The sequence below is a fragment of the Schistocerca serialis genome, chromosome 6, assembly GCF_023864345.2.
Source record: "Schistocerca serialis cubense isolate TAMUIC-IGC-003099 chromosome 6, iqSchSeri2.2, whole genome shotgun sequence".
Classification (NCBI taxonomy): domain Eukaryota; kingdom Metazoa; phylum Arthropoda; class Insecta; order Orthoptera; family Acrididae; genus Schistocerca; species Schistocerca serialis.
Genome location: NC_064643.1, coordinates 299,791,677 through 299,814,045, shown reverse-complemented (window position 1 = coordinate 299,814,045; position 22,369 = coordinate 299,791,677). Strand labels below are relative to the sequence as shown.

General features: G+C 44.2%; 1 protein-coding gene across 1 annotated transcript in view; it reads right to left on the bottom strand.

Moving 5' to 3' along the window:
* The window catches only part of LOC126484829 (thrombospondin type-1 domain-containing protein 4-like), a 141,800-nt gene that overhangs the window by 5,239 nt on the left and 114,192 nt on the right, over positions 1-22,369 (bottom strand). Inside the window, exons 4-5 of the mRNA XM_050108425.1 lie at positions 7,969-8,062; positions 4,079-4,181 (exon numbers count right to left, since the gene is read on the bottom strand). Coding sequence (XP_049964382.1) covers positions 4,079-4,181; positions 7,969-8,062 — 197 coding nt within the window. The remainder of the gene's footprint in view (positions 1-4,078; positions 4,182-7,968; positions 8,063-22,369) is intronic.

Here is a 22,369-nt window from a genome sequence, read left to right as displayed (position 1 = left end):
GTCTAGGCCAGCGTGGAGAATTGGCGGAAAGCACTGGCGGCTGCCTTCTATGATGAGGCTATTGAAAAGTTGGTACAACGCTATGACAAAAGTCTAAGTCAGAACGGCGACTACGTAGAGAAGTAGCTGAAAGGTGTAGCTAATTGTTACAAGTAAAACATTTCTGATGTTCACTGTGGTTTCAATTTGGCAATCAATCGGAGCTTACTTTCTGAACAGGCCTCGTAGAATGGTTCAAATGGCTCTGAGCACTATGGGACTCAACCGCTGTGGGCATCAGTCCCCTAGAACTTAGAACTACGTAAACCTAACTAACCTAAGGACATCACACACACCCATGCCCGAGGCAGGATTCGAACCTGCGACCGTAGCGATCGCGCGGTTCCAGACTGAAGCGCATAGAACCGCTCGGCCACACCGGCAGGCAACTTTAATAGAGGCAACTATTTATTTACAGCTAGTACAAAATAGACACGTGTTTCAAAGTTTTACTGATCTTCAGAGTAGTCACCAACATTGTGTAAAACCCGTTGTCAGCGATGTGGAAGTCGTAGGATACTCTTAGCAGCGCCAGTTGTGTTGACAATTCGATCGGCGCGGTCTATTGCCCAACGAATTTGTAGCAGTTCTGAAGCGAATGCCATGAAGTGTTTCCTTCAGTTTAGAAATCGAGTTGAACTCACAAGGTCTCAATTCAGGGGAGTGCAGTAGGTGGTATAGCACTTAGCAGCCCCATTAGTCAAACAAATCAGTAACAAGAACATCCTGGCAGATTAAAACTGCGTTCCGGACCGAGACTCGAATTCGGGACCTTTGCCTTTCGCGGGTAAGTGCTCTACCAACTGAGCTACCCAAGCACGGCTCATAACCCGGCTCATAGCTTTAATTCCGCCAGTACCTCGCCTCCTACCTTCCAAAATTCACAGAAGCTCTCCTGCAGACCTTGCAGAATTAGTACTCCTGGAAGAAAGGATATTGCAGAGACATGGCTTAGCCACAGGCTGGGGGATGTTTCCAGAATGAAACTGCCCACGAAAGGCAAAGGTGCAAGCTGTTACTGATTCGTTTGGCTGATGGGGCTGCTAAATGCTATACCACCTGCTGCACTCCCCTGAATTAAGCCCTCGTGAGTTCAACTCGATTTCTAAACTGAAGGAAACACTTCACGGCATTTGCTTCACAAGGGCTACAAATTCGTCGGGCTATAGACCGCGCCGCTCGAACTGTCAACACAACCGGCACTGCTAAGAGTATCCTAAGACTTCCACATCACTGGCAACGGGTTATACTCAATGCTGGTGACTACTCTTAAGGTCAGTAAAACTTTGAAACACGTATCTATTTTGTACGAGCTGTAAATAAATGGTTGCCATTATTAAAGTTCCAACCCTCGTACAATGAAGTCACCGCAATTCATGATGGCACTCAGGACATTACAAAAGGTCGGACATGGTTCTTAACAGGCTCTGTCATCAACACTGAATCTAATACATGCTCTGTAATATGCTCCTCTGCAGTCACCAGGCTGGTAAGGAATTCTTCTGCTACTGCTTTCCATTCCTCAGCAGTGCGGTTAACACCTCCTGAATGTTCTTTGGTGCACATTGTCGTGCTGAAAAACGTCTCCCCAAAGCATCCTACACATGCTCGATGCATTTAAGTAGGGGGACCGGGAAAGCCACGCTACTCGCGGAATATCCTCTCCTTCCAAGAGCTCCTCTACTTGCACTGTTCGATGCGGTCACGTATTGTCATCTATAAACGTCAAGTCAGGATCGAATGTACCTCCGAAAATTCGCTTATGGGGAATGAGTACAGTTTCATGATAATGGTGACCAATGATTGTACCGTACTGAAAAACTCGGAGGTCAGTACACCCGTGCAACATGATGCCTCCCCACACACCACCACCTTGACCATTAAAACAATCATGTTTGACAATGTCCCTGGGTGTATAATGTGCACCCTCCCCTCGCCATTTGAGGGTACGCCCAGAACTCTTAAAATGATCGTCGTGGTGCTCCTGGCGTTACGTTATGAAGAGATATAATGTTGATTTTGGATAATGACGTCAATACTGTCGAGTTCTTTGTAAATTTCACTCGATTTCGTAAGGACTGGAATAATACCGCATATCTTCTCAACCCGTGAAGTGTCATTTTTTTCGTTTCCTTCTCCCCTTCTGATTGGTTCACTTTTCTTGTTCATCGCTGTAAATATTAAATAATATAATTACAAAATGTGGTACAGTTTTCAGAATCAGGTAGTGCACTGGCTCACGTTTGTTGAATAATTCTAAGAAAGTACTATTTTCAAGCAATTTTTGTGACAGAAAGTACCTGCTGCTCATGTATAGTTTCAAAATATAAAACTGATTGTAACATTCTGGGGTTACGATTTTACTTTGTATATATATTTTCAATCTTCCCTAGCTTTTGTAATCACTTTGGAAAGATTGCTATAATGGTGGATATATCGCATATCTGTAACATATATTGCCATGGCACATGATATTTTTGTAATGAAAGTGTTTCATTAGCATCTCTAGTGTCCCAATAAAAATGATATAACATTCTAAATTGTATTATTCTAACAATATTTAGCTCTATATTTTATCTCTACATTTTAAATCAAAACGATTGACACCATTAATTTCGTTACAGAAATCAATGAAGTCCATTAATTTATAAATTATGCTGCTTACAAGGGCGGCTCAGTGCTGACAATTTACCTGTAAATTATGTTACTTATAAGCGCCACTCAGTGCTGACAAATTCCTCAAAGTGGTTACGGGAAGAGCTGGCGATGAATGGCAGTTATTACTAGGAGTAAAACAAAAAGTGCCGAAAATGGAAGCAAGGACTAATAATTATTCTTTATGGTCGTTGCTCTATTATATACAGTTTATAGAAAGAAAATAATTCAAGAATTTCGAGGGGTGGTTCTTGAACTAACAATAATGAAGAAATGATTGGAGGGAACCTTATTTTGACTTCATTTGGATAGTTAATATAATCCTCATTTAAAGGGAACGCATTGGATATGTTGCTTAAAGACGATAGTTTCTCTGTCTACAACAATTATATTTTTAATGACTGTCTGTAATAATTCGAAATTTTGTGCCAAAGGAGAACACGAACCCCGATCCCTGCCTTACGCAGGCTGCATTCACACATCTATTAAATTTGTAGTAACATCGTGGACCAACTCATACTCGGTACAGGCTACTCTCTGTTCTCCATCGACGGCGCTCTGGTTGTTATGCAACCCACCCGCCACTTCTGCTGCAGCCATTGCCACGGCGTTAGGCGCCAAGGATCCACAGTGCAAAGGGAGAGGTGGCATTTCTTCTTCAGGTATTTTAGGGAAGGAATGGTATTTTTCTAAATGAAAAATGATGAATATGTGACAGTCTCTAGACGCATTCGCTGATTATTAATATAAAATTTCTTACAAAATATTGCATCTGTCGTACGAGGAAGCAAGCGCCGGGCGCATGGCCCTGTTAACCACGTCCAGACCCTTGCGAGTGTCTGCAACTGTAATGCACACTGATTCCTTTGTTTTAATTCTATGTCCCATATCTGTACCGGTGCCTAAAGACAAGTCATGACACTAACACTACAAACAACGCAAATCCTTTAGTGCACAGTCTAAACATCATTCGTATGAAGTTGGGTACCCATACAGTAAATAGTTTTCCGTGTACACTGGCTCACGTAGCTAAAGTTTAATTATAACCACCTTGTACATTCAACTTATTACGAACATTGTAATCAGGTCTTTGATTATGCAGCCCTCACTGTACTCAAGATTCTCATCTTTGCCGATTGCATTCTGGCGTCATAGTTAGTTTCATTTATCCAACTGCAATGAGTAAAGATTATAAGCAGATTAATGTACTTCCTTTTATTAAAACTGACACTACATCTGCACATACTGACATACAAATTTCCGTATTATTTAACTGCACATTATTTTGAGTATCTGCCTACTGCCAACAATAATTCCTTTGGCAAGGCGATATTCTTTTGGAGCTCTGTCAGTTGCTTTTCCTTCATATAACAGCTGTACTCACCCTGCAGGAAGGGCTCCCAGAGGTAGAGGCGCCCCATGAAGGGTTTTCCGTTGAAAGCTTCGCACTGCGCGCTACGGAAGTCCTTTGACCCAGGCGGGCATTCCTGAGAGACAAAAAACATTTCACGTTATTCAGCTTATTTCCTGTTCAAAGTAAAAGCATACAATACATGTCTTTTACCATCCATCAAAAACATGATATGGAGACGTATTTGCAGTTAACGCACTTGATTCTAATACATTATCCACAGTGTTATAAAATACAAGGACTGCAGAAACTGACAGGAACCGCCCTCAAGGAACCTCAGTTTCAGCTCTGGAGAAGCGTTTGAACACCTTGGCGATAACGACCCCACGACTTATCATACAACATAGGTTGAAGTAAGGCAAACTTACATTGATAACATTTGTAGATTTACAAAAAGCTTATGACGATATTAGGTGGAATACATTATTTATAGTATTAGCAGGGATAAAAAAAAATAACAGGAAGCGATAGGCTACCTACGGCTTATACAGAAATCAGATTTTATTTATAAGAGTGGAAGGAGATAAAGGCAAAAGACAGGTGAGAATGGAATGAGACAACGCTGTAGCCTCTCCCCAGCTGCACTGAATATGTGAACTGAGCAAGCTGTGAAGGAAATCAGTGAGAAATGTGGAAACGGAATTAAAGTTCAGGAGGAAGAAATAAAACTTCTGCCAATGATATTGTAATTCTGTCAGACACAGAGAAGACCAGTTGATTGGAACTGATAGCGCTTTGAAGAGACATTCTAAGGTAAACATCAAGAAAAGCAAAACGGGGACAATGAAACGTGGTCGAATTAAATCAGGAGATGCTCATGGAAAACTTTAGGAAGTAAGACATAAAGTAGTAGAATAGTTTTTTTATTTGAGCAGGAAACAACTGACGATGGACGAAGCAGTCAGAGTGCAAAATATAGATTCGCAATAACAAGAAAAAATTTATGGAAAAGATAAATTAGAGTAGAATATAAATACTAATGTTAGGAAGTCTTATCAGAAGATATTTGTCTGGAGTGTAACCTTGTACAGAAGTGAAACGTGGACGGTAAACAGTTCAGACGACAAGAGAATAGAAGTTTTTGAAATGCGCTGCTAAAGAGCAACATTACAGATTATATAGCTATGTCAGGTAAGTAAAGAGGGTTTTTTTTTTTTTTTTTTTTTTTTTTTGAGTCATCAGTTTTCTGGCTGGTTTGATGCATCCCGCTACGACTTCCTCTACTGTGCCAGTCTTTTCATCTCAGAGTAGCACTTGCAACCTGAGTCCTCAATTATTTTCTGGATGTAGTTGAGTCTCTGTCTTCCCTGTACAGCTCACGGGTGCCATGTCCTATCACCCTGTAGCTTCTTCTTGCCGGTGTTTTCCTTATGTTCGTTTTCCCACCGATTCTGAAGAGAACTTTCTCATTCCTTACCTTGTCAGTCCACATAATTTTCAACATTCTTCTGAAGCACCACATCTCAAAGGCTTTGATTCTCTACTGTTCTGGTGATCCCACAGTCCATGTATCACAACCATACAATGTTGCGCATCAAACTTACATGACCAGAAATTCCTTCCTCAAGCTAAGGCCTATCTTTGATACTAGCAGGCTTCTCTTGTCCAGGAATGCACTTTTCGCCTGTGTTAACTTGCTTTTATTTCCTCCTTGCTGCGTCCGTCGTACGTTATTTTGCTGCCTAGGTAGGAAAATTCCTTAACTTCATCTACTTCGTGAAGCCCAGTTGTTGTTGTAAGTTCCCCATGTTCTCGTTTCTGCTAGTTCTCATTACCTCGGTCCTTCTTCGTTTTGTCTCAATCCATATTCTGTACTCATCAAATTGTTCATTCCATTGAACACAACCTGCAGTTTTTCTTCACTTTCGCTAAGGGTAGCAATGTCATCAGAAAATTTTATAACTGATCACTCTGAATTTTAATCCCACTCTTGAACCTTTCTTTTATTTCCATGATTGTTTCTTCGATGTACAGATTCAATAGTAAGAGCGAAGCACTGCATCCCTGTCTTACACCCTTTTTCATCCGAGCTCTTCCTTCTTGGTCTTCCAGTCCTATTGTTCTCTCTTGATTCTTGTACATATTGTATATTACCCACATTTCCCTATAATTTACTCCTATTTTCATCAGATCTGCACTAATGTACATTGTCGAACATTTTTACAGGTCCACAGATTCTATGAACTGTCTTGATGTTTCTTCAGTCTTGCTTTCATTATTAACTGCAACGCCTGAACTGCCTCTTTGGTTCCTTTACCTTCCGTAAAGGCAAACTGATCGTCATTCGCATCCTCAATTTTCTTTTCCATTCTTCTGTACGTTATTTTTGTCCGCAACTTGGATGCATGAGCTATCAAGCTGATTGTGCGATTATTCTCGCACTCGTCTACTTTTTCAATCTTCGGAATTGTGTAGATGATGTGTTTCCGAAAGTCTGGTGGTACATCGCCAGTCTCATACATTCTGCGCTTCAACGTGAATTGTCGTTTTTCTGCAACTGCCACCAATGATTTTAGAAATTCCGGTGGGATGTTAGCTATCCTCCCCTGTCTTATTTGATTTTAAGTCTTTCAAGGCTCTTTTAAATTCTCATTCTTTGTACTGTATCCCCTATCTCATCCCTTCTTCTATCACGTCATCGAACAAGTCTTTCGGGATGGCTCCTTTCAAAGGGCACGGCCGAATTCCTTCCCCGTCCTTCCCTAATCCGATGAGACCGATGACCTCGATGTCAGGTCTCCTTCCCCAAACAACCCAACCCAAACAAGTCTTCCCCCTTGTAGAGGCGTTCAATGTACTCTTTCCACCTATCCGCTAGCTCCTCTGCTTTTAACAGTGGAATTCCCACTGAACTCTTTATGTTAGCACCCTTGCTTTTAATTCACCGTAGGTTGTTTTGACTTTCCTATATGCTGAATCCGTTCTTCAGACAATCATTTCTTTTTCGATGGCTGCACATTCTTTATGCAGCCACTTTGCCTTAACTCCCCTGCACATCCAACGTATTTCGTTCCTAAGCGAATTGTATTTCTGCATTCCTGAATTTCGCTGAACATTTTTCTACTTCCTTCTTTCACCAATCAGCTGACGTATTTTATCTTTTATCCGTGGTTTCTTCGGAGTTGTCCTTCTTCCTCCTACGGTTTTCTTTCCAACTTCTGTAACTGTCCTCTTTAGAGATGTAAATTCCTCTTCCAGTGTACTGTTACTGAGCTATACATCATCGCAGTGTCTATAGTCTCAGCGAACTTCAAACGTTTCTCTTCATTTCATAGTACTTCCGTATCCCACTTCTTTGTGCACTGATTCTACCTCACCAGTCTCTTGAACATGAGGCTACTGTTCATCGTTACTAAGTTGTTGTCAGAGTGTATATCTCCTCCTGAGTACGCTTTACAGTCCAATATCTAATTTCGGAATCTCTGCCTGACCTTGATGTAATTTAACTGAAATTTTCCATTATCTCTAGATCATTTCCAAGTGTACCTTCTCCTCCTCCACCAGAGACTCTTCAACAGAGTATTCGCTATTACTAACTGGTATTTATTGCAGTGCTCAATTAGTCTTTCTCCTCTCTCATTTCTACTATCAAACCCATTTCGCCTCGTAATCATTTCTTCAACTCCCGCGCCCTTCAACCGTATTCCAATCCTCTCTGTCATCATCTGTCTTCATCTCTGCTTTCTGTCCAAGATGAGGCGCGATTCTGTTTCCCTTCCATCCATCGACCATTTGGTAGTCACTTTTAGCCGGCATGCTTGTAGAACTAAACAGAACGTGTTACAGGTGCGACGTGCATCGTATTGAGAAATACTTCGCACCCAAGAAAGGTCGCGATGTGTCCGGAACGTGCGCCAGCTCACCTGGTCGTTGCACACGTGGACGCGCTTGTAGACGCCCACGCAGTGGCTGCGAGGTGGCGGCTCTGTCAACCGGCGACGGCGCCGGGTCTCCATACTGCAACAAGAAACGCACACATACGTCTCTGTAGACTGACTGATACACTGCTTACCAATTCAGCAAACACAATTAAGCCAGTGATTGCCATAAGCAAATACACGACATTAAAATTGCTACACCAAGAAGAAATGCAGATGATATACGGGTATTCATAGGACAAATATGTATTACTAGAACTGACATGTGATTACATTTTCACGCACTTTGGGTGCATAGATCCTGAAAAAACAGTACCCAGAACAACCACCTCTGTCCTTAATAACGGCCTTGATACGACTGGGCATTGAGTCAAACAGAGCTTGGATGGCTTGTACAGGTACAGCTGCCCATGCAGCTTCAACACTATACCACAGTTCATCAAGAGTAGTGACTGGCGTATTGTGACGAGCCAGTTGCTCGGCCACCATTGACCAGATGTATTCAATTGGTGAGAGATCTAGAGAACATGCTGGCCAGGGCAGCAATCGAACATTTTCTGTATCCAGAAAGGCCCGTACAGGACCTGCAACATGCGCTCGTGCATTATCCTGATGAAATGTACGGTTTCGCAGGGATCGAATGAAGGGTAGAGCCACGGGTCGTAACACATCAGAAATGTAACGACCACTGTTCGAAGTGCCGTCAGTGCGAACAAGAGGTGACCGAGACGTGTAACCAGTGGCACCCCATACCATCACGCCGGTTGATACGCCAGTACACCGATGAAAAATACACGCTTCCAATGTGCGTTCACCGCGATGTCGCCAAACACGGATACGACCATCATGATGCTGTAAACAGAACCTGGATTCACCCGAAAAAATGGCGTTTTGCCATTCGTGCACCCAGGTTCGTCGTTGAGTACACCATCGTAGGTGCTCCTGTCTGTGATGCAGCGTCAAGGGTAACCGCAGCCATGGTCCCCGAGCTGATAGTCCATGCTGCTGCAAACGTCGTCGATCTGTTCGTGCAGATGGTTGTTGTCTTGCAAACGTCACCATCTATTGACTCAGGGATCGAGACGTGGCTGCACGATCCATTACAGTCATGCGGATAAGATGCCTGTCATCTCGATTGCTAGCGGTACGAGGCCGTTGGGATCCAGCACGGCGTTCCGTATTACCATCCAGAACCCACCGATTCCACATTATGCCGACAGTCATTGGATCTCGACCAACGCGAGCAACAATGTCGTGATACGATAAACCGCAATCGCGATAGGCTACAATCCGACCTTTATCGAAGTCGAAAATGTGATGGTACGCATTTCTCCTCCTTACACGAGGCATCACAACAACGTTTCACCAGGCAACGCTGGTCAACTGCTGTTTGTGTATGAGAAATCGCTTGGAAACTTTGTTGTAGGTGTCGCCACTGGGGCCAACCTTGTGTGAATGTCCTGAAAAGCTAATCATTTGCATATCACAGCATCTTCTTCATGTCGGTCGAATTTCGCGTCTGTAGCACGTCATCTTCGTGGTGCAGCAATTTTAATGTCCAGTAGTGTATGATTTCGATACTCATTATGCACTCCTGTCTACGGTCAGGTGTAGTTTTAGATTTTGTTCCAAAAAATCTATAAAACCTTGTTGGTCGACATGACATATGAAATTAAATACATCCTCATATTCAAAGTAGAATAATACATGGTTAGAAACTCCTTATACAAATGGTCAGAATGTCTCGACCAAAGCTGTGAATTTTCTTACGCGTACATTAAACAAGGTTCTGCCTATACATAGACAGTTGAGAACGTTGTGCGAATAATTTTGCTTTGCTTGAAGAATTACATAAAGACAGCAGTGAAATTTTTCAAAGTAGCTATTTTCTCCTGACATACACGTACATACACTATGTGATCAAAAGTATCCGGACACCCCCAAAAACACACTTTTTCATATTATGTGCACTGTGCTGCCACCTACTGCCAGGAACTCCATATTATCGACCTCAGCAGTCATTAGACATAGTGAGAGCAGAACGGGCCGCTCCGCGGAACACTCAGACTTCAAACGTGGTCAGGTGATTTGGCGTCACTTCTATCATACGTGTGTACGCGAGATTTCCACACTCCTAAATATCTATAGGTCCACTGTTTCCGATATGATAGTGAAGTGGAAACGTGAAGGGACACGTACAGCAGAAAAGCGTACAGGCCGATTTTGTCTGTTGACTGACAGAGACCGCCGACAGTTGAAGAGGGTCGTAATTTGTAATAGGCACACATCTATCCAGACCATCACACAGGAATTCCAAACTGCATCAGGATCCACTACAGGTACCATGACAGTTAGGCAGGAGGTGAGAAAACTTGTATGTCGTGGCCGAGCGGCTGCTCATAAGCCACACATCACGTCGGTAAATGCCAAACGACGCCACACTTGGGTAACGAGCATTAACATTGGACGATTGAACAGTAAAAAAACGTTGTGTGGATCGACGAATCACGGTACACAATGTGGTGATCAGATGGCAGGGTGTGGGTAAGGCGAATGCCCAGTGACCGTCATCTGCCAACAGTAATATTCGGAGGTGGTGGTGGTATGATTTGGTCGTGTTTTTCACGGAGGTGGCTTGCACCCCTTGTTGTTTTGCGTGACACTATCACAGTACAGGCCTACATTGATGTTTCGAGCACCTTCTTGCTTCCAACTGTTGAAGAGAAATTCAGGGATGGCGATTGCATTTTTCAACACGATCGACCACCTGTTCATAATGCACAGCCTGTGGCGGAGTGGTTACGCGACAGTAACATCCCTGTAATGGACTGGCCTGCACAGAGTCCTGACCTGAATCCTATAGAACACCTTTGGGATGTTTTGGAACGCCGTCTTCGTGCCAGGCCTCACCGACCGACATCGGTACATCTCCTCAGTGCAGAACTCGGTGAAGAATGGGCTGCCATTCCCCAAGAAACCTTCCAGCAACTGATTGAACGTGTGCCTGCGAGAATGGAAACTGTCATCAAGGCTAAAGGAGCGTCAATACCATACTGAATTTCAGCATTACCGATGGAGGGCGCCACGAACTTGTAATTCATTTTCAGCCAGGTGTCCGGATACTTTTAATCACATAGTGTATGTAATCTGAATCAACTTCCACCTCGAAAATTTTGATGTTACATATCACTTGGTATGAGGGTGACGACAGTTGTGATAATACATTTCAGCTGATGAAAAGCATAACAGCTACGTCAAAATTATTTATTATTCACGATTAGTTTCATCAAATTCTAGAAACATCTTCAGGTGACAAACTCTTGACATAAAGAAGATACAAAAATTAGAACCATCTTACCCCAAGATGTATCGAATTGACACAATGTTGATTAGCAAGTAAGGAATACGGACCTTTCAGTGCAGAGTGTCCTTAAAATCTCCGTTAGGGTAATTAACAAGAATCCCCTATCTTCAGGCACAAAGCTGGCGTCATACAGCAGGCAACCGTAACCAATAAAATAAAAAGATGAAAATATTTCGAAGAATGGTCGGAAAAAACTTTCCGGGCATTTTGGTATAAGCGACATTTGGCTTTCAGTGGCTCATTACGCAGCGATAAAATACTTACGGTTTATTCAATTTGTTACTCCAGTACTCAAGTCGTGAAAAACTTGTCAGAACCGTTCACAGTCACAGAAACGCTACGGGCCCTACAAGTCATAAGAAACGGCAAGGGCCCAGGTCTCGACAACATACACTCAGAGTTCTTAACGCACTGTGGACCAAAAACAGAAGAATGGCTGACGACATTTTACTCCAACATATTCCAGCCAAGAGTTTTGCCAAAGGAATTCAAGAGAGCAAAAATCATTGCCATCCTCAAACCAGGAAAGCCAGACGATAAACCAGAAACATATAGACCCATCTCTCTCTTAACTGTAGCATATAAACTGCTTGAGCGCCTCCTCTACAACGGATTATATCCAATCATACTGGAATCTCGGCCTATCGACCAAGCCGGCTTCAGACCCAATCGAGACTGCGAGGATCAGGTCCTCGCATTAACAACGTTCATTGAGCGAGGCTGTGAACAACGCCTGAAAACTGGTGCGGTTTTCGTCGATTTGACAGCAGCCTATGATACTCTCTGGAGAGAGGGTCTAACATATAAAACGATAACATGTAAAACGATAACATGTAAAACGATAACGTCTCTTTTAGAGAACATGTTGTTAAATAGAGTCTTGCATATCTCAATGAGTGGCTCTTTCAGCAAATCAAAACTCGTGAGTAATGGTCTCCTCCAACGGACAGTGCTTGTGCCTCTGCTGTTCAATCTCTATGTAGCCAACCAACTAATTGCCGCATCCAGAAAATCTATTTACGCAGATGACATCACTCTTGCATGTCACCGTACTAATATGACTTATTTTGAACAGACTTTCACCCAAGATCTGCAATTGATGGCTGAATGCTTCACGAAATGGCGACTAATCCTAAGCGCACTTGAACAGAGACCTCATGCTTCCACCTAAAAAATAGGTTGTCTGAAAGACCTCTACAGATATCTCTGAATGGTACGGCGCTTCCTTACAATTCCCATCTAAATTATCTGGCAATAACATTGGATCGCACTCTCTCTTATAAAGAACAACTATCAAGCATGGCCGCAAAACGGAAAACCCAAAACAACATCCTCTACAAATTAGCGGGAACGACCTGGGCAGCTGGTGCAGAGACACTCCGTACCACCGCTCTAAGCTTGGTCCACTGAACAGTTGAACACTGCGCATCGGTGTGGGAAAAGTAAATGCGGTGCTAAATGGGACGATGCGAATAATTGCTGGAACCATTAAAGCCACTCCACTCTACTGACTACCAGTCCTCAGTAACATCGAATCGCCTTATATACGACGATGCAACATACTCATAAGAGAGTTTAAAAAAGATCTCCAGTAATACAGCCCTGCCAATCCACCAGGATCTTACTGTATTTAGGAGACTCAAATCCAGAAATCTCAAAATGATGACTGCACAGCAACTTCTGGGCCAAAACTACAATGGCGTTGAAATCTGGCCAACGGAGTGGAGAAACAGAGCCAATCCAAGATTACATACTTTAGTTGAGACTCTCAACCATCCAGCGGGCTTTCACCTCTCAAGGAAAACTTAAACTAACTTATGCTAAGAACAACACACACCCATGCCCGAGGGAGAACTCGAAAGTGGCGAAACTTTGATACTACAGCCCTATGTCTAGAACTCCGCCATAGCTGGTCCCAAACCCGGTTGAGAAGGGAGGAGGAGTAACACCTCGTTAAAAAAATCTTGGTTTACATGGCCGCCGGCCGCCGGTGGCCGAGCGGTTCTAGTTGCTTCAGTCTGGAACCGCGCGACCGCTACGGTCGCCGGTTCGAATCCTGCCTCGGGCATGGATGTCCTTAGGTTAGTTAGGTTTAAGTAGTTCTAAGTTCTAAGGGACTGATGACCTCAGATGTTAAGTCCCATAGTGCTCAGAGCCATTTGAGCCATTTTTTTTTTACCTGGCCCGGGTGATAGTACCTCGTGAGGACCCCTTGCCAGGGATACGGTGAAGACCTCAACGGCAGAGAAGGCGGAGAAGATGGACTTCGGTACGGCGGAGCTGGCGGAGGAGGCAACTTTTCTCTTTGTGTACAAAAAGAGTACAAGTAGCAACTGAACCCCAGAGGGGCTGCTACAGACAGCATCTGACTCATGGTGAGCGGCTCACTTTAGGCTGGGCTTCCTACTGCCTATGTGGAAAGTAACGGGAAACTAGGGAAACTACCACATTACATTCCCAAGCAGTACATGGTATGTCTCCCCATGTGAAAGATTCCGAAGTTAAAATTTCCCCTCATTCGGATCTCCAGGAGGGGAACACATTGAGAATGTTTGAAAGAGAGAAAGGGACAGTGAAGGGAGGAAAGATACGGATTAGAATATGGAATATGAGGACACTATTGCAAACAGGAAAGCTAAAGAATGCAAAATAGGAGATGAAAAGGAAGAGATTAGACGCCCTCGGTTTGTGTGAAATGAGATGGGGAGAAAATGGGGAAATAGAAAGTGGAGATAATAAACTATTTTATTAAGGGGAAAGGGGTACCCGTGGTCTAGGGCCCCCACACAACGGCAGTGCCCTTTGACAAGGTGCCCGTTCTCAAGTGTTTAGGAGTGCAATTCTATAGCAACGTCCGCCGCACGGCGGCGGCTACGTACCGCCGGCTCCTACACCAGACACGTGCTCTGCTGCAGAACAACAAACTGCGTCGCTTGGATATGCTCCTCAGAACACATTATGTCAACACCTATCTTGTCTCAAAACTGAACTATTTTGCGCATATCCTTCCCTTGACAGCTACGATGGCCGACAGATTTCAAGCAGCATACGGACATTTCGTAAGCACCGGTCTGGTTTTTAAAGTCCGATACGCCATCCTGACACTGCAGCAGCAGGCGGGCGATATCGGTTTAATTCACGTATATAACCGTGCGCGATCGCTTTGTCTCAACACTATGCGTCGCACGTGGACCTCTGTCCACGCCACTGTGACGGGCACCCTGATAGCGGAAGTGGCACCACACTCTCTGCATCCCCCGGTTTCTGTAGGACACATTTCACCGGCACTCACCCACATCAGAGAGTTCTTTATTGACTTCAGCTAGTTACGGTCAGAACTTCCGACGACACGGAAGCCCAGCACAAAAGACTATTATCGCCTCTATCAACAGCGGCAACCTGTAAATACGGTCACCCACAGACATCCTGAAGTTGCCTGGAACGCGGTGTGGCGAGCGGTACACACGCCTTTTCTACCTACGACGGTGCGTTCATTGTGGTACGTGGTTGTGAATGGGAAGTTCGCTACTCGTCAGAGGTTACATTCCATACATCTGACGGACGACCCCTTGTATCCGACATGCTCAGTCGCTGACTCGGATGCACACCGTCTGACGTGTGCCGCGACCAGCGAGCGCTGGCTACTGACGCAGCGCATGCTGGCATTACTCTTGCGGTGATTGCCGGAGTCTATCTCCCCTGATGACGTATTGCGCCCCGACGGCGTATACTTTCCATCAACCAGAACGAACGCCGTTAACTGGCTAAGAGGCATGGCCGTTTACTACATATTTTGCGATGCTCCCTAAGGCACACTCGACTTTTGGTCCCTACTGATGACGACACATGCAGCTTTCAGCCGCCACCCGAAGTACAGAACTCGTTTCGCAAATTATTTAGGTTCATTATTTGCGGATCCTCCTGCTCACTGGGGCGTTCCGGGTATGAGACGCTGAAAATGAAGAAGAATCCTGGAGCGTATTGATCCTCTACGGACGGAATAGGGGGGAACCCCTCCCAAGAGACGAGAAGACGACTCGGACGCTCGGCTACGGCAGTTGTAGGATCTTTCTTTGTAATGAAACAAAAATAAAACCATAATAAAAAAGTCATAAAAATTAAAGAAATAAATAAATGAAACAACATCGACAAACCCACTACATCCTCTTCCTGATCCTTCGATCCTCGAACTCGAACACGTTGCTTGGGCGTGGCGGCGGAGGGGCCAGGCTTCGGGTGTCGACCCCTGCCCTACCCGTCGTCCTGCTCCTGCAGCGGTTCATTAGTTTAAAAAAAAAAAAGAAAAAAAAGAAAAAGAAAAAAAAGGGGGTAGCGTCTTTGATTCATAATCAAAACGTCTTCGGTCCCGGGTTTGATCCCCGCCACTGCCTAAATTTTGATAAATAATCAGCATTGACGGCCGAAGACTTCCGGCATAAGAAGTCAGCCTCATTCTGCCAACGGCCTTGTCAAAGAGGGCGGAGGAGCGGATAGAGGTTCAGGGCACTCTCTTGTCCTAGAGGTGGGAAGTTGCCCCCAAAGGCGGAAGAATCAGCAATGATCAACGACATGAGGATGCAGAAGACAATGGAAACCACTGCATTAAAGACACGTAACGTGTATCCACAGGACTTGTGTCCTGTATCTGAAGAAGTGTCATGATGATCTCTCCATTGGCAAAAGATTCCGGAATAGTCCCCCATTCGGATCTCCGGGAGGGGACTGCCAAGGGGGAGATTACCATGAGAAGAAGATTGAATAATCAACAGGAGGATAACGTTCTACGAGTCGGGGCGTGGAATGTCAGAAGCTTGAACGTGGTAGGGAAACTAGAAAATCTGAAAAGGTAACTGCAAAGGCTCAATCTAGATATAGTAGGGGTCAGTGAAGTGAAGTGGAGGGAAGACAAGGATTTCTGGTCAGATGAGTATCGGGTAATATCAACAGCAGCAGAGAATGGTATAACAGGTGTAGGATTCGTTATGAATAGGAAGGTAGGGCAGAGGGTGTGTTACTGTGAACAGTTCAGTGACCGGGTTGTTCTAATCAGAATCGACAGCAGACCAACACCGACAACGATAGTTCAGGTATACATGCCGACGTCGCAAGCTGAAGATGAACAGATACAGAAAGTATATGAGGATATTGAAAGGGTAATGCAGTATGTAAAGGGGGCCGAAAATCTAATAGTCATGGGCGACTGGAATGCAGTTGTAGGGGAAGGAGTAGAAGGAAAGGTTACAGGAGAATATGGGCTTGGGACAAGGAATGAAAGAGGAGAAACACTAATTGAGTTCTGTAACAAGTTTCAGCTAGTAATAGCGAATACCCTGTTCAAGAATCACAAGAGGAGGAGGTATAGTTGGAAAAGGCCGGGAGATACGGGAAGATTTCAATTAGATTACATCATGGTCAGACAGAGATTCCGAAATCAGATACTGGATTGTAAGGTGTACCCAGGAGCAGATATCGACTCATATCACAATATAGTAGTGATGAATAGTAGGCTGAAGTTCAAGACATTAGTCAGGAAGAATCAATAGGCAAAGAAGTGGGATACGGAAGTACTAAGGAATGACGAGATACCTGTGAAGTTCTCTAACGCTATGGATACAGCAATAAGGAATAGCGCAGTAGGCAGTACAGTTGAAGAGGAATGGACATCTCAAAAAAGGGCCATCACAGAAGTTGGGGAGGAAAACATTGGTACAAAGAAGGTAGCTGCGAAGAAGCCATGGGTAACAGAAGAAATACTTCAGTTGATTGATGAAAGGAGGAAGTACAAACATGTTCCGGGAAAATCAGGAATACAGAAATACAAGTCGCTGAGGGATGAAATAAATAGGAAGTGCGGGGAAGCTAAGACGAAATGGCTGCAGGAAAAATGTGAAGACATCGAAAAAGATATTATTGTCGGAAGGACAGACTCAGCATACAGGAAAGTCAAAACAACCTTTGGTGACATTAAAAGCAACGGTGGTACCATTAAGAGTGCAACGGGAATTCCACTGTTAAATGCAGAGGAGAGAGCAGATAGGAGGAAAGAATACATTGAAAGCTTCTATGAGGGTGAAGATTTGTCTGATGTGATAGAAGAAAAAACAGGAGTCGATTTAGAAGAGATAGTGGATCCAGTATTAGAATCGGATTGTAAAAGGGCTTTGGAGGACTTACGGTCAAATAAGGCAGAAGGGATAGATAACATTACATCAGAATTTCTAAAATCGTTGGGGGAAGTGGCAACAAAACGACTATTCACGTTGGTGTGTAGAATATATGGGTCTGGCGATATACCATCTGACTTTCGGAAAAGCATCATCCACATAATTCCGAAGACGGCAAGAGCTGACAAGTGCGAGAATTATCGCACATTCAGCTTAACAGCTCATGCATCGAAGTTGCTTACAAGAATAATATACAGAAGAATGGAAAAGAAAATTGAGAATGCGCTAGGTGACGATCAGTTTGGCTTTAGGAAAAGTAAAGGGACGAGAGAGGCAATTCTGACATTACGGCTAATAATGGAAGCAAGGCTAAAGAAAAATCAAGACACTTTCATAGGATTTGTCGACCTGGATAAAGCGTTCGACAGTATAAAATGGTGCAAGCTGTTCGAGATTCTGAAAAAAGTAGGGGTAAGCTATAGGGAGAGACGAGTCATATACAATATGTACAACAACCAAGAGGGAATAATAAGAGTGGACGATCAAGAACGAAGTGCTCGTATTAAGAAGGGTGTAAGACAAGGCTGTAGCCTTTCGCCCCTGATCTGTACGTCGAGGAAGCAATGATGGAAATAAAAGAAAGGTTCAGGAGTGGAATTAAAATACAAGGTGAAAGGATATCAATGATACGATTCGCTGATGACATTGCTATCCTGAGTGAAAGTGAAGAAGAATTAAATGATCTGCTGAACGGAATGAACAGTCTAATGAGTACACACTATGGTTTGAGAGTAAATCGGAGAAAGACGAAGGTAATGAGAAGTAGTAGAAATGAGAACAGCGAGAAACTTAACATCAGGATTGATGGTCACGAAGTCAATGAAGTTAAGGAATTCTGCTACCTAGGCAGTAAAATAACCAATGACAGACGGAGCAAGGAGGACATCAAAACCGGACTCGCTATGGCAAAAAAGCCATTTCTCGCCACGAGAAGTCTACTAATATCAAATATCGGTCTTAATTTGAGGAAGAAATTTCTGAGGATGTACGTCTGGAGTACAGCATTGTATGGTAGTGAAACATGGACTGTGGGAAAACCGGAACAGAAGAGAATCGAAGCATTTGAGATGTGGTGCTGCAGACGAATGTTGAAAATTAGGTGGACTGATAAGGTAAGGAATTAGAGGTTCTACGCAGAGTCGGAGAGGAAAGGAATATGTGGAAAACACTGATAAGGAGAAGGGACAGGATGATAGGACATCTGCTAAGACATGAGGGAATGACTGCCATGATACTAGAGGGAGCTGTAGAGGGCAAAAACTGTAGAGGAAGACAGAGATTGGAATACGTCAAGCAAATAATTGAGGACGTAGGTTGCAAGTGCTACTCTGAGATGAAGAGGTTAGCACAGGAAAGGAATTCGTGGCGGGCCGCATCAAACCAGTCAGTAGACTGATGACCAAAAAAAATTAAGGGGAAATCAAGAGTGGTGAAAACGGAGTAGGAATATTGATAGGGCAAAAGTTGAAAAATAAGGTAACGAAGGTACTATATATTGATGGAAGACTGATGATGATACGACTGAAGGGTAGTTCAAAATGAAATGAAATGGCTCTGAGCACTATGGGACTTAACATCTGAGGTCATCAGTCCCCTAGAACTTAGAACTAGTTAAACCTAACTAACCTAAGGACATCACACTCATCCATGCCCGAGGCAGGATTCGAACCTGCGACCGTAGCGGTCGCGCGGTTCCAGACTGAAGCGCCTAGAACCGCTTGGCCACAACGGCCGGCGTAGTTCAAAAGATATGGTATTAATACAGGTATATATGCCACCCAGCCAGCATAGAGATCAGCAAGTTGGAGAATATTATGAGAAAATACAAGAACTCATCGAGAAAGAAGATAGAAATGTCTGCCTTATCATCATGGGGGACTGGAATGCAGTGGTGGGTGAAGGAAGAAATGAAGATACAGTCGATAAATTTGGATTAGGAATAGGAAATGAGAGAGGTGAACGACTAATTAGTTTCTGTAGAGGAAATTTATTAGCAGTGGGTAAGACATTATTTGAACACCACAGAAGGAGATGTTAGACATAGATATCAAATTTGAATAGGGAAAGTTATCAGTTGGACTACATTCTGATACAAAAAAGGTTTAGGAACTGTTTGAAGAATGCTAAAGCTTATCCAGGAGCGGATATAGATTCAGACCACAACCTAGTGATGGGAGAAATACAAGTGAAGTTGAAAAAAGTGTGGAGAGGTAAAGCAAAAGAAAGAATAAACATGGAAAGACTCAAAGAGGTAGGAAAGGCATCAGATTTGGAGAAAAGATTTATGGAAAAATGGCAAAGAGGTAGTGTTGATGAAAGTGTTAATGACAAATGGATAAAAATGAGGGCGAAACTTGGATACTACAGCCCTATGTCTAGAAGCTGTATCGTCTGGAACGTGCAAGCGAGCGCCGCCCCCGCATTCTTGGCCCGGCCGCTGCACGCGCTGACTGTGCACGCCGCCGAAGACGCAGGGGCCACGTAATGCCCTCGGGAGGCGCCAGTATTTCACGGAGCCGCGCCACTAATAAGTGCAACCCGTCAGCGGCGGCGACGTCGTCCTCGCTTTGGCGCCAGTCGGGCGGTGATTTATCGGCGGCATATCTGGGCTAATGGGGGCCGCCCGTAACTCTGTGAGCGGCCGAAGGCGGCGGCGCAGGCGCAGTTGCCACCACGCGTGGCGATTGCCCATTGTTCGCGAGGTGCGCGTGAGCGCGGGACGCCGTGGCTGTGCCGAGCCGAGAGGACAGGTCGGCGACCCCGGCGTCACGCACGCCTCGTTAGCGCTGGCGCCAGTGCGGCCGCTTCCTTCCGCACTGCGGAGACCACGCCGCGTTCTTGTCGCGTGCGGCCGACGCCGTAAGTCACGGGCAGCGCCCGCGGGGACGGGCCCTGAGCACAGCTCGTATTCTGTGCCCATCCGTCACCGCGTCTGGCCGTCTCTAGAGCTCGCCGCTAGATACTGTCTCGCGCTGCTGCTCATCAAAAACACTTGTGTAACGTCTCTGTTACAAAACTGTAGCAGAGTGCATCAGCAGCAGTCAACTGACCCATCCGAATTTTAATTTTGGAAGTAATTTTATAAAATCACGACTCACAAAAAGCTCGGAGGCTCGGCCTGTGCATAGAAGTAGACAGACAGTGATGACAGTTTCTGGAGAGACACCAAGGAAAACAGTTCTGCGGGAAGCCAAGTCCGTATATTCATCGACATCTTATGGACGTGGTCAGCACTGGCGGTACTCAAGTGGCCAACAAGCTGTTGCAGCGGGTGCTGTTTTCTCTGGACGCACACGACAATGCAGGAAGGCGAGGAATGGCTTCAGGAGATTTCGAGGACCGCAGTCAGAGTGCTTTCGAGTTAATATTGGTATCGGGTGCTCGGGTGCTCTAGCGTTCAAGTTTAGTTACAGTGTTGTTCGTAAAAATGCATTACGTGACGTCAATTATCCCTCACATTGTTCAGAAGTTGTGTGTTGAGTGTAGCTTATTGTAGATATTGCACATGGAACAGTGCTAAGTCAATATTGTGCATTGCATTAGAGGCATGCTAAAGCAAATATTATATCATAAACCTAGATGCTGCATATTAGTACTTGCAGTGTGCACGGATGTGCAAAGATTATAATGCAATTTAAATCTTGTTACAACTATGGATCTGCTCCATACTCAGTGAATATATTTTGATTCAGCATGGGTCTTGTAATTGAACCTGCAGTTCATTAATATGTATTGCGATTGCTATATTCTCTTACGTGAATGAATTCTTTTGATATGCAGTGGTGTAATAATCACTTACCAGTACGTTTGGGTAGTTGAGTAGTATATTGTTAGTTGGTGTCCTGATGATTAGGAGCAGCTAGTAGAAGCTTGACAAGAAGTAGCTAGTGGAGACTGTACTCAGTTTTCAGTTGTACAAAGTGTTTCACAATTCATGTTATACACTTCTACAGGTTGCAGAGGGGACTTAGTGGATCAAGTTCTACATAGGAACCCACGTCCGGAAACGTTCAAATGGCTCTGAGCACTATAGGACTTAACATCTGAAGCCATCAGTCCCCTAGAACTTAGAACTACTTAAGCCTAACTAATCTAATGACATCACACACGCCATGCCCGAGACAGGATTCGAACCTGTCATCGTAGCGGTCGCGCGGTTCAGACTGAAGCGCCTAGAGCCGATGGCACTGCGGCCGACCTGGAAACTTCATCCAACGACGCTACAGAGTTTCAAAGTTATTATCGCCGACGTCTGTAAATGTATTTATGAACACGGTTGTTACGTGATGATGTTACAAACTTCCAAGGATTATGGAGAAGGATAAATGTATCAATCTGAGGTAGGAGTACCTAAATCGGAAACGAACGAGTCGAAATTTATATGCGAAAGCCGTTCTGAAACTTTTGACAGTGGAATACTAGTACTATTGTTGCTAAAAGTGTAGATTAGGCAACTTTCAGAGATCGTGGTATGGACTAAAACAAGAGAAAAAGTTTAGTAAACATGGGATTTAAAATGCATACCTTACGAGCTGTGAGCTCCTGCTCAGTAGAGGAGATAGGTCTCACACTAGCGAAGATGAGGAAGTGTCCATGTTAGCGCCCATTTTTCGTAGACATTTTTTCTTGGCTGGTCCATACTACCACCTCTGAAAATTGCATGCAATACAATATTAGCAACAACAGGACCATTACATGTATTCCACTGTCAGAGGTATCAGAATGATTTTCGCCTATAACTTTCGACTCGCTAATTTCCGGTATAGGTACTCTTACCTGAAACTGATTCCTTTATCCT